The 13627-nt window shown below is 43.2% G+C and overlaps 1 protein-coding gene across 1 annotated transcript in view; it reads right to left on the bottom strand.

Moving 5' to 3' along the window:
- LOC146783422 (solute carrier family 2, facilitated glucose transporter member 11-like) overlaps window positions 1-6321 on the bottom strand; it is a 480741-nt gene extending 474420 nt beyond the window's left edge. Inside the window, exon 1 of the mRNA XM_085632832.1 lies at window positions 6243-6321. Coding sequence (XP_085488958.1) covers window positions 6243-6321 — 79 coding nt within the window. The remainder of the gene's footprint in view (window positions 1-6242) is intronic.
- Between the last annotated feature and the right edge of the window lie 7306 nt (window positions 6322-13627).

The following is a 13627-nucleotide window of genomic DNA, read 5'->3' as shown; positions in this document are numbered from 1 at the left end:
ATTTGCAAGGTTTTTTAAATGCTAATTTTTTTTTTTCTTCTATTTTTTCTAACATATTTTTATTTTAATTTTCTTACCTTTTATAAAGACTATGATTAAATGTTTAAAATTCTTTAATATGTTTTTTTTAATATATTTTTTAAAATAAACATGTAAAATTTATTTGCAGTACTTTTTTTCTATTTTTTTTTTTATTTTTTTAGTACGCGTACCGTAAGCTCACGGTAAGCGTACGGTTTACGCAACGTCCGTAATTTTCCTACGCTGCTTGCGTATAGTTACGCAATTTGCGTAGCCGCGCGTACTCCGCGTGGGACGCGTACGCGTGTACGCTACACGTGCACGTTACGCGGAAGTGCCGGGAGTGACTGTTATGCGCATGCGCGCAAGCGCGTGTCTTTTTTACGCGCATGCGCACTTTTGCCGTAAGCGTACCGTAAGCGTACCGTAAGCGTACGGTAGGTCATGTGATCATGAAACACAACTTTTGATTGGTTGAAACTACTTTCAGTTCTAGAACTCTCCTACACCACACCCATTCCCCTCATTTCTGCTTGAGATCCCTTGGGAGAAGGAGATGGTTTGTCTTTGGGATACGATGGCAGAACAGCAGAGCTCTTCTGAGAGTGAGGCTAGCACTAGCAGCACTGTCTTGAGGCAGAGATCGAGGAAACAAAAGCCCTCTTATGTATGGGATTATTTTACTTTTCCTGAAGGCCAGCAAAAGGTAAATGCACCCTTAGTGACTTGTAAACTGTGTAAGCGTGTACTTTCTAGAGGTAATCCTAACAGGAAGTATTCCTTTGGGAATCACACCATGAAGAGACACCTCCAGGATGTACACAGAAGGACACATGGTCATCTTTTTGGAGGTAACTCTTCAGAAAGACAAGCCAGTACATCCACAGCAGCTCAGCCTGAACCATCATCTGCAGGGCTGACTCCTTCTTCTGCAGGTCAGGTGAGCCCTTCATCTGTGGGGGGAGAATCTCCTTTTGCTGGCCCTCTGGAAATCAACCCTCGATTTCGGAAGGTTGATATTCGATGCACATTTTGTCAAGATCTAATTTGCTATGGGGAGACCAGTGTTTCCCTAGTGAACAACAAAATAGATCAGCACATTTGTCGCTTTGAATAATTTTCCCATGCTTCCTTTCCTCTGTCCCTGCATGAACACAACGGTTCTTTTAAGAGCCAACCTTATCTTTCATCTTTTTTTTACATATGTTTTTAAAAACTTTTTTTTATTTTTTTTTACCGTACGCGTACGGTGCGCGTACTTTTTTTTTTTTTTGTTTTAAAAAACACTAAAAATCAATAAACACATTACAAGGTCCTTGAGAGACTACAATTATTATTATTGACTTACCATACTCACTGAAAAAATATTTATTCATTTGTTTTTTTTTAAAATAGTTTTAAAAATGTTTGTAGTTTTCGAAAATTTTCTATATCTATCTGGAAAAAAAGAAAAAAGTATTAATATTTTTAAAACATTTTCTAATACAGTACACATATTTACATTTTTTTCCATAAAATATTTTTGCCTTATTTTTGCTGTTTTCAGAATATATTGCATTTCACTATAAATTGTGAAAGCAATTGCATTCATCATTTTACAGCGGGGAAAAAAAAATAACAATCACAAAGATTGTATTAAAAAAGCCCTGATTCTTTTTTTACTTAAACTTAACATTATAGAAATGCATAATATTCTAAAAAAATATCATCTAATACCAATACTTATTTCTTTAAAATACCGTCTGATATGTTTGTTTCAGAAGTATAATCACAATATTATATCTCAAATAACTCCAAAATACATCTGATTTCATTTCCTTTAGACCAAATAGTAATTTTAAAATTCTTTTTTGATTAAATTTCCAATGGTAATCCAATAAAATTCTAAAGTTTTATTTGTACAGATCTCACCGATTCTCTGTAACAATTCCTTTATTGTATTTAAATATATTACTACATTTCTTTTCACAATAGTCACAAAACGAAATTTCTATGCCAATTTGAATGCACACTAACTGCTCTTTTTTTTGGGCAAGTGAAAATCACTTTTACAAACTGTCACATTATGAAACCACTTTTCAGATTTTTTAAAAAGCCCATGTCCAGACTGCTACACTACAGCAAGGGCAACCAGCCTTAGTGATGCTGAATGTATTTGCATTACAGACTGAAACCTGAAAACCCCACTCGCTTGTAAATACTGTGCATGACTATACATGGCAAGCACATGGGTGTGTGCTAAGACTCTGCTTCTTCCCCCAAAAATTCGCTCCCCCTTTCCATCTAATGCAACTGTGAAATCCCCAGAGCAAGACGCAATAAATCTCTGCCTATAATTCCTCTCTGCACACAGAGTCATGTTTTCACATTAGTCCCAAAACGAAATTTCTTTGCCAATTTGAAAGCACACTTACTGCTCTTTTTTTTTTCGGCGCAAGTGAAAATCACTTTTACAGACTGACACATTATGAAACCACTTTTTTTGATTTATTTAAATGCACATGTCCAAACTGTTTTTTCAGACCACCACCATGTGTATTCTCGGTGACTGCCTACACTCCAGCAAGGGCAACCAGCCTTAGTGATGCTGAATGTATTTGCATTACAGACTGAAACCTGAAAACCCCACTCGCTTGTAAATACTGTGCATGACTATACATGGCAAGCACATGGGTGTGTGCTAAGACTCTACTTCTTCCCCCAAAAATTCGCTCCCCCTTTCCATCTAATGCAACTGTGAAATCACCAGAGCAATACGCAATAAATCTCTGCCTATAATTCCTCTCTGCACACAGAGTCATGTTTTCACATTAGTCCCAAAACTAAATTTCTTTGCCAATTTGAAAGCACACTTACTGCTCTTTTTTTTTTCGGGGCAAGTGAAAATCACTTTTTACAAGTGAAAATCACTTTTACAGACTGACACATTATGAAACCACTTTTTTTGATTTATTTAAATGCACATGTCCAAACTGTTTTTTCAGACCACCACCATGTGTATTCTCGGTGACTGCCTACACTCCAGCAAGGGCAACCAGCCTTAGTGATGCTGAATGTATTTGCATTACAGACTGAAACCTGAAAACCCCACTCGCTTGTAAATACTGTGCATGACTATACATGGCAAGCACATGGGTGTGTGCTAAGACTCTGCTTCTTCCCCCAAAAATTCGCTCCCCCTTTCCATCTAATGTAACTGTGAAATCACCAGAGCAATACGCAATAAATCTCTGCCTATAATTCCTCTCTGCACACAGAGTCATGATTTCACATTAGTCCCAAAACGAAATTTCTTTGCCAATTTGAAAGTACACTTACTGCTCTTTTTTTTTTCGGGGCAAGTGAAAATCACTTTTTACAAGTGAAAATCACTTTTACAGACTGACACATTATGAAACCACTTTTTTTGATTTATTTAAATGCACATGTCCAAACTGTTTTTTCAGACCACCACCATGTGTATTCTCGGTGACTGCCTACACTCCAGCAAGGGCAACCAGCCTTAGTGATGCTGAATGTATTTGCATTACAGACTGAAACCTGAAAACCCCACTCGCTTGTAAATACTGTGCATGACTATACATGGCAAGCACATGGGTGTGTGCTAAGACTCTGCTTCTTCCCCCAAAAATTCGCTCCCCCTTTCCATCTAATGCAACTGTGAAATCACCAGAGCAATACGCAATAAATCTCTGCCTATAATTCCTCTCTGCACACAGAGTCATGTTTTCACATTAGTCCCAAAACGAAATTTCTTTGCCAATTTGAAAGCACACTTACTGCTCTTTTTTTTTTCGGGGCAAGTGAAAATCACTTTTACAGACTGACACATTATGAAACCACCATGTGTAACTACAACAACAACAATTTCCATTTCTATTATTCATTTCTTAAGTTACCACATACATCCCCTCTCAAACTGTAAACTCACCTTTAAAATTAGTTAGTTGTGAAAGAAATGTGACACTCAAACAGCAGATTATCAGAGCCAGGATCTCTGTTGTGTTCACCTCTCTCCTCTCAGCAGAACCAGATAATGGCAAACTTTCCCTCTATTTTTCCACACATATACTTGTAAGTTTCAAATCTCAGTGCTTCCCCCTTTTTTTCAAATGTAATCACACATTTCTATTGGTTGAAAACCAACCCTTTTCCAAAAGTACCCTTCCCCCAACTTGACTTCTGCCTAGTACCCTTCCCCCAACTTGACTTCTGCCTGCTACCATAGCAACAGCTCATGGAACACTGCTGTGTTGAGTTAGGTCAGAAGTTCGCCAAACAATGTTTCAATTCCACAGAGCAAGAGTGCTTGACTTTTCAAACCTAACAGCAAATCCATAGTACTGTTCTTTGGTTACACATTTTTTTTTACCAATACAAAACATGCTTCTATTAATTTACACATACAGCCTAGTTTTTATTCTAGAATGGTATGAAACAGCCAATCAGTTCTTTTTGTTTTGAAAAAAATATGTATGCCTCCATTTCCAAACTGTCTTTCTTTTCATATTGCCATTCTACTGAAAGACACCTCCTGAGTGCATCCAGTTCTCTTTTGAAGATGTTCACAGTGTGGATTGTAGGGCACAGCTATGTCTTCTGGAGTGAAAAGTTTGCAGAGAAAACAGGTATGGTGAGAGACCTTGCTTTGCCAAATGTAGACATTAAATGGATTGGTCAGAGAGGGTTAAAGTGGCACCAATTGATGCCATTGGTGAAATCCTTCATTCAAATCCAACACCCTGACCTCATAATAGTGCACTGTGGTGGCAATGACCTAGGCACTTTGACTGGGGTAGGTCTGGAAATGCTTATGAAGGACACCTTTGCACAACTGTTTACACTTTTCCCTAAAACTGCCTTTGTGTTTTCCAACATATGCCAAAGGCAAAAATGGAACTGGTCCAATCATTTCTGTCCACAGATTGACAAAGCAAGAAAGCACGTCAACAAATCTGTTTCTGCTTTCCTCCGTGACTATGGTATGGGTGCCATTTACCACAACAACTTGCGTTATGACATGCAAGACATTTATAGAGGAGATGGTGTGCACTTCAATGATGAAGGGAACAGAGTCTTCCTCTTGAACCTTAGACTCTGCATCGGTACTTACTTGTAGGTACCACTAAAAAAATGACTTCATAAACACAACAGCTCTTTTTAGAGCTCCCTAATTTCTAAACACTTAAATCTGCTTATCATTTATTTTTTTTTATTTTTTTTACCGTACGCTTACCGTAAGCTTACCGTACGCGTACCCCGTGATTTTTTTTAAAATCAATAAATGTTTTTTTTGTACTTTTCTGTCCTTCTTTGACCCCCTTACAAATGTTAGGGGGTCTGTAACTCTCCTCATTGCCCCCTTTCCTTGTTTTCACTCTTTTTTTTCAGAGTGAAATACACAAAATGGCGGCCGCCGCTTCCTGGTTTCGGCCGATTCGAATGTTTACTAAGATCTAAGAGCCAATCAGAATCGCGCTCGCGCACGCCACCGTACGCTTACCGTAAGCGTACGGTAAGCGTACCGTAAGCGGGCTCAGATATATATATTGATTTAAAGGCTATTTTCTCAGAATCTACTGAACAGATTTACACCAAACCTACAAAAGGCACTTCCTTGACCTAGGGACTACCTCTCTGCCAAATTTTGAGTAGTTCTGTTCAGCCGTTCGGGCTGTAGCTCGTTCTAAAGGTCCTATGGAAAAATGCATGGGAAAAACGCGTTTTGGGACCCCCCTTTTATCTCAGCCCCCGCTTGACGGATCCCCCCGAGACTTTCAGGGTAGGAGCGGAGCGTAGCGCCCCATCTATTTTGAGAAATTCGCGAGGATTCGTCGACCGGCGCCAAAGTTATTCAAAATAGAATGTTGAGGTTTTCCTATGGAAACGTGGTCCTAACTATAACTACCTACTGGCGACCGCCAGTAGGTAATATATATATTTAAATGTAATTTAATGCTGTCATTTGCATGTCTATTTCCAATAGGACACTGTTGAAGTAAATTTAAACAAGTTCCAGAGACCCTAGCAGTCCTTCAAGAGAGAGACACGGTTTAAGCTGTTTCCAAGGCAATTCCAGATTTGCAGTGTTTTGTCTCTCTCTCTCTCCCATTCCCCCCTTCCCCCCGGGGATCAGACAGCGCTACAGGAGATTTCTACCTTGCGGCTTTGGCTGGTTCCAGGAGGAGTTGGGAAAAGGCAACATCAGGAAAGGAACTCACCGGAGTACAGGTGAGTGACTTCGCAACAGAAAGCGAAGCCACAAACAAAACATTTCCAGTTCCTTTCATGATCTTGCATTATGGATTTTGGAGAAGAGACCCTCGACCCATCCCAACTAACTTCTCTGGTTCGTAAACTTACTATTGAAATGAACGAACTAGGACAAGAGAATCAAACATTGAAACAAGAAATTGTAAAAACCAGAAGTGGATTCACTACTTGGAGAGAATCAGATTCAGCTTCCTTTAAGCCCATAATCTCTCCCGCTAAATTCAATCCAAGTTTTAGTTCAGCAACTGCTGGGACAAGTGCAGACTCCAACCTTCAAGTTACAGTAGTCTCCCTCAGTCCTGTACCCTTGGCCAATCCTGAACGTTTTACAGTGGACAATAACCGATATTCAACCTTCATGAGCCAATGCCAATTGCATTTCATGTGCAAACCACAGATATTTACTAACGATACTTCAAAGGTGGCATTTATTATCTCTTATTTGGGAGGGGTGGCAGCAAACTGGGCTATGCCTTTAGTGGATTCCAATGATCCTTTGTTGCATAATCTCAATGCCTTTAAAACAGCTATGTCAGGGTTGTTTGCCAAACATGTTTTCATTCATGCATCCGATAACGAACTCCTAAATCTCCGTCAGGGATCTAAAGATTTAATAACCTATGTTACACATTTTAACAGATTGCTGTCAGAAACACATTGGCTAGAGGATAAAAGAACTTCTCTTTTTTATCGGGGTCTTCGAGATGACCTGAAAGATTCACTAGCCCACATTGTCAATCTACCTGACGATTACACTGAGTTCTTAGATTTAGTTGTAAAACTAGACCACCGATTAGGAGAACGTAAGACTGAAAAACCCAGAAGTGATTTTAGAGCTCTCCATTTTAAGATAGATAAGAAAGAGGTAGAGGAGAAAAATGCTATGCAAGAGCCCATGCAGATAGGTGTTCTGAAAGGTCCCCTTACAGCAGAAGAAAAAGAACGTAGGAGAAAGGGGAATCTTTGTTTATATTGCAGGAGAGCAGGGCATTTTGCCAAGGACTGTTGAGGTAAGCCCAATAAGAAAATCGCAATCATAGATTCAGAGAAAAATAGTTCGGAAAACTACATTTCCCGGGGAAAGAAGAGATAGTTTCCTTGGGAGCAAAATCGGTCAAGATCTCTGACTACCCTACCAATATTGTTACTCACACACCAAAACATTTTACAATCAGATTAACCTTCATTTTCACTGCACAACATAGACACAGTTTAGCGGTAATGATAGACTCTGGGGCTACAGGTAATTTTTTGGATTTGGAATTAGCAAAAAGATTTGGAATAACTCGAGTCCCTAAGGAAGAACCAGAGTTTGTTAGAGCAGTAGACGGATCACCTTTGTCATCAGGACTAATTAAGTTTCATACCAAACCATTAACAATAGTAGGAGAGAACGGACATACTGAGGAAATAATTTTTGACCTCATCGATACACCCACTTTTGGTGTAATTCTGGGGGTTCCCTGGTGGGAAAAGAACAACCCCAAGATTGACTGGGTTAAAAGAACAGTTACCTTGGACTCAGAATACTGTAGAAATCATTGTTATCAAGACACGCAGGACCCGATACCACCCTTGTTTTGTTCAGCCGTGCTCCCAGATGTTCCTCAATTGCCCAAGGAGTATGAGGAATTTTCTGAAGTCTTTGATCCCGTGCAGGCCTCTAAATTACCACCACTTAGAATTTATGACTGCAGGATAGATCTGATTCCTGGTGCAGTTTTACCCTGTAGCAGAATCTACGCTCTACCTGAGCCAGAAAACCAATACCTCAGAACCTATCTGGACGACCTTCTTGAGAAAGGTTTTATAAGACATTCAACATCACCTGTTTCTTCGCCACTTTTTTTTGTATCTAAAAAATCTGGTGATTTGAGAGCGTGTATTGACTACCGCGCAGTAAATAAGGCTACAATAAAAAATCAATATCCTTTACCACTTATCCCGGTCTTACTACACCAAGTTAAAGGCTTCAGTATTTATACCAAGCTGGATTTACGCGGAGCATACTACTTAGTGCGGGTAAAAGAAGGTGATGAGTGGAAGACCGCTTTTCGCACTAAGTACGGTCTTTTCGAATATACTGTAATGCCGTTTGGCTTCTGCAATGCCCCAGCTGCATTTCAGTACTTCATAATTGAGGTCTTACACGATTTGCTGGATGTTTGCGTCATAGTTTATATTGACGACATCCTAATTTTCTCAAAGAATCTGGAAGAACATGTAAAACATGTTCGTGCTGTTCTACTGAGACTTAGAGAGAACTCCTTATACGTAAAACTGGAAAAGTGCATTTTTCATACTAAAAAGGTTGAGTTTTTAGGTTACTGGCTCTCCCCAATGGGGATAACCATGGACCCCAAAAAGATTGATGCCATCTTAAAGTGGCCAGTTCCATCTCCTCTCAAAGACATTCAACGGGTATTAGGATTCGCCAACTTCTACCGGCGTTTCATTTCCAATTTTTCAGATTTAGTGACACCTATCACCCGACTGCTAAAAAAGGGGGTGAAATTTCACTGGAATTCAGACGCTGATCAAGCGTTTGACAATTTGAAAAAGGCTTTTACGTCTGCACCCATCTTAATTCACCCAGACCCTGACAAATCATTCTTTGTTGAAGCTGACGCTTCTCAAACAGCCTTGGGTGGAGTTTTACTTCAGAAACATTCCGTAACCGGACATCTTCATCCTATTGCCTTTTATTCTCATAAGTTATTACCTGCAGAGCAAAATTATACGATTGCAGAACGAGAATTACTGGCAATAAAAGCAGTCTTCCTTGAATGGAGACATCACCTATTAGGTGCAAAGCATACAATCACGATATTCTCAGATCACAAGAACTTACAGTTCTTTGCTACGGTCAAGGCTTTGACTCCGAGACAAATGCGCTGGTTACAGTTCTTTAGTGAATTTGACTTTATTATTAGATATCAACCTGGTCAAAAACAACTGTTATCTGATACCCTTTCAAGAATAGTGTGTAATAAAGGTTCTGAAGAAAAGACTGAGTTACCAAACATAATATCACCTGAAAAAATAATTGCTATTACTCAAACTGACACCTTCTTAGCCCAAGTAAAATCGCATTGTAAAAATCTGGACAAAAAGAAATGGCTTTCACAAAAGAAAAATTCAATTTGAGAAGAATATTTCTTCCATAAAGACCAAATGTACATTCCTCAAAAAGAACTACAACAACAAGTCTTACAATGGAATCACCATTCCAGTACAGCAGGTCATCCTGGGGTCAATAAAACTCTAGAATTATGTCAACGATACTTTTGGTGGCATAATATCTACCAGGATGTCCAACAATACGTTAAGGCGTGTCCGGTTTGCACCAGGCAAAAATCATCTCATACAATTCCTGCTGGACCTTTACAGCCCTTACCCATACCACCGTCACCATGGCATACAATTAGTTTAGATTTTATCACAGATTTGCCAGATTCTCACAAGTTTACTACTATTTTAGTGGTTGTAGATCAATTATCCAAAATGGGGCATTTTATTCCTTTGAAGAAATTACCAACTGCAATAGAATTCAGTGAAATCTTTATCAAACAGATAGTTAGACTACACGGCCTGCCCAGTAAAATTGCCCTGTCTTCCGCCTTTCACCCACAAACTGACGGTCAGACCGGAAAGTTAAATCAGTATCTGGAACAAAGTTTACTATGTTTAACATCCACTGTATCAACTAATTGGGATGAAGTGTTACCCTTAGCTGAATTCTCCTACAACAATAGCTATCATTCCGCTCTGGGCTGTTCACCTTCTGTTTTTTATTACTGGCATGCATCCAAGATCTCTCCCAACCATTCTCCCGGACACTTATAACTCCATGCCAGCAGTGACTGAGAGATTACATTCCTTACAAAAAATACAAGAACAAGCCACACAGAGTCTAGCCAAAAATAAGTTAAAAATGAAACTGACAACTGATAAACATAGAAATCCAACAACAGACTATAAAATTGGTGACTTAGTGTGGTTGTCCACAAGAAATATCCAAATGGAAGGGTTGAAAAAACTCAAACCAAGATTTATAGGTCCGTACCCAATAGAAAAGATCCTTAATCCAGTTTCCTTCAGATTAACCCTACCAAAAGATTTTGCAATACACCCAGTATTTCACGCATCATTATTAAAACCACATGACCCTTCCACACGACAAGATAATCCACCTCCACCGATTGTGGTTGGTGATCACATTGAATTTGAAGTAAATCGAATTCTCAATGCTAAATGTATTTGTGGTCATTTGCATTATCTGATAGACTGGAAGGTGTATGATGCCTCAGAACGATCATGGGAACCTGAAACACATGTACATGCTCCACGTCTTGTGAGGTCTTTTAATGCTTTACATCCAGAAAAACCTTGCCCAATTAGACAACCTTTGGGGGGAGAACTGTTGCGAAAGACATTAAGGGGTCGATTCCGATCCTGTAAAACCCGGTGACGAATGGTCGTACGGAGCGTATTCTCCGTACGACTCGTACCCGGGAAATCCTCCTTACAAAACAGCAAGTACGATTCGTACAGAAATACCATTTCCGTACGAATCATAAAAAACTACGTGCGGCGAAAAAATACCCACAATTCCGATCCGGGACATCGCGTACGTGACGTCCGGATGGAGTCAGGCAGCGTTTTATGGACCAGCAAGTACGATTCGTGCCTACGTCACTCTGCACGACTCATTTTTTACGGCAGCCGAAAACTCCCGGGAAATTGAGGACGACGCGAAGAAGGAGCACCGGTACGTGACTGACAGCCATGGACCTCATCCTACATGTCATCCCGGCCCTCCTAGCCTACGACCTGGTGCACCAAAACCGTCGCACACGCCGCAGAAGGTCAGAACAACACCCAGGGGCAAAGGGGGGGGCGAGGGGCAGGAAACATAACCCCTACCCAATTAACCCCTTGAGTGCCCATGACGAGATGGTCTCGTCATGGGCCGCGGTTGCGCTGTGCCCATGACGAGACTATCTCGTCATGAGCCCCGCCCGCTAATGAAACGCCCGGCACAGGGCGTGGAAAGGGCGGGGCACTCAAGGGGTTAAAAAAAATATATCCTGTACATATATTACCTCCAGGGTCTGGTCACTTCGGGGGGCGTGTCCACCAATCCCTGCGTACCGCCACAACGGAAGTGGATTTGGACGCATACCCGTCACCACTACAATGGTGGGACGGACCGTATCCACGCTCTGAGGGCGTGTGTACGGTCCGTACCACCATTGCAGTGGTAACTCAGGGGTAAGCATGGTACGGACCGTACCCTCGCCCTCAGAGCGTGGGTACGGTCCGTACCATGCGTACCCCTACATCACCACAACAATGGTACGGACCGTACCCACGCCCTCAGAGCGTGGGTATGGTCCATACCACGCGTACCCCTACATCACCACAACAATGGTATGGACCGTACCCACGGACTCAGAGCGTGGGTACGGTCCGTACCACACGTACCCCTACATCACCACAACAATGGTGGTACGGACCGTACCCACGGACTCAGAGCGTGGGTACGGTCCATACCACCATTGTAGTGGTGATGTAGGGGTACGCGTGGTACGGACCGTACACACGCTCTGAGGGCGTGGGTACGGTCCGTACCACGCGTACCCCTACATCACCACTACAATGGTGGTACGGACCGTACCCACGCTCTGAGTCCGTGGGTACGGTCCGTACCACCATTGTAGTGGTGATGTAGGGGTACGCGTGGTACGGACCGTACCCACGCCCTCAGAGCGTGGGTACGGTCCGTACTACCATTGCAGTGGTGACCCAGGGGTACGCGTGGTACGGACCGTACCCACGCCCTCAGAGCATGGGTACGGTCCGTAACACGCATACCCCTACATCACCACAATAATGGTACGGACTGTACCCACGCCCTCAGAGCGTGGGTACGGTCCGTACCACACGTACCCCTACATCACCACAACAATAGTACGGACCGTACCCACAGACTCAGAGCATGGGTATGGTCCGTACCACCATTGTAGTGGTGATGTAGGGGTACGCGTGGTACGGACCGTACCCATGCCCTCAGAGCGTGGGTACGGTCCGTACCACCATTGTAGTGGTGATGTAGGGGTACGTGTGGTACAGACCGTACCCACGCCCTCAGAGCGTGGGTACGGTCCGTACCACCATTGTAGTGGTGACGTAGGGGTACGCGTGGTACGGACCGTACCCACCCTATGAATGCGGGGATACGGACCGCATCACCCATACCCCTAGGGCACCAGTACATTTGTGATACAAGGCGTACACACGCCATGAATAGGGCCTGGTGCAGCATACAACCAGTATATTGGGGTGTGTGTATGGCCAGGACAGCAGTGTACTGCACCAAGGGTGCGGGCGGGTGGGTGGGTGGCTGCCTAGGATTCCCAGCAGTGGACAGAGACATGTGAGGGGTGGGTGCAGAGGACTCCCAGCAGTGGACAGAGACATGGGGGTGGGTGCCTATCACTCCCAGCAGTGGACAGAGACATGTGATGGGTGGGTGAAGAGGAATACCAGCAGTGGACAGAGACATGGGGGTGGGTGCCTATCACTCCCAGCAGTGGACAGAGACATGTGATGGGTGGGTGAAGAGGAATACCAGCAGTGGACAGAGACATGTGAGGGGTGGGTGCAGAGGACTCCCAGCAGTGGACAGAGACATGGGGGTGGGTGCCTATCACTCCCAGCAGTGGACAGAGACATGTGAGGGGTGGGTGAAGAGGAATACCAGCAGTGGACAGAGACATGGGGTGGGTGCCTATCACTCCCAGCAGTGGACAGAGACATGTGAGGGGTGGGTGCATAGGACTCCCAGCAGTGGACAGAGACATGTGAGGGGTGGGTGCAGAGGACTCCCAGCAGTGGACAGAGACATGGGGGTGGGTGCCTATCACTCCCAGCAGTGGACAGAGACATGCGAGGGGTGGGTGCAGAGGACTCCCAGCAGTGGACAGAGACATGTGAGGGGTGGGTGCAGAGGACTCCCAGCAGTGGACAGAGACATGGGGGTGAGTGCAGAGGACTCCCAGCAGTGGACAGAGACATGTGAGGGGTGGGTGAAGAGGAAAACCAGCAGTGGACAGAGACATGGGGGTGGGTGCCTATCACTCCCAGCAGTGGACAGAGACATGTGAGGGGTGGGTGCAGAGGACTCCCAGCAGTGGACAGAGACATGGGGGTGGGTGCCTATCACTCCCAGCAGTGGACAGAGACATGGGGGTGGGTGCAGAGGAATCCCAGCAGTGGCCAGAGACATGGTGGTGGGTGCCTATCACTCCCAGCAGTGGACAGAGACATG

Source organism: Triturus cristatus, chromosome 11 (genome assembly GCF_964204655.1).
Source record: "Triturus cristatus chromosome 11, aTriCri1.1, whole genome shotgun sequence".
NCBI lineage: Eukaryota > Metazoa > Chordata > Amphibia > Caudata > Salamandridae > Triturus > Triturus cristatus.
The sequence above is the reverse complement of the archived record's forward strand: the minus strand, read 5'-3'. Positions and strand labels throughout refer to the sequence as shown.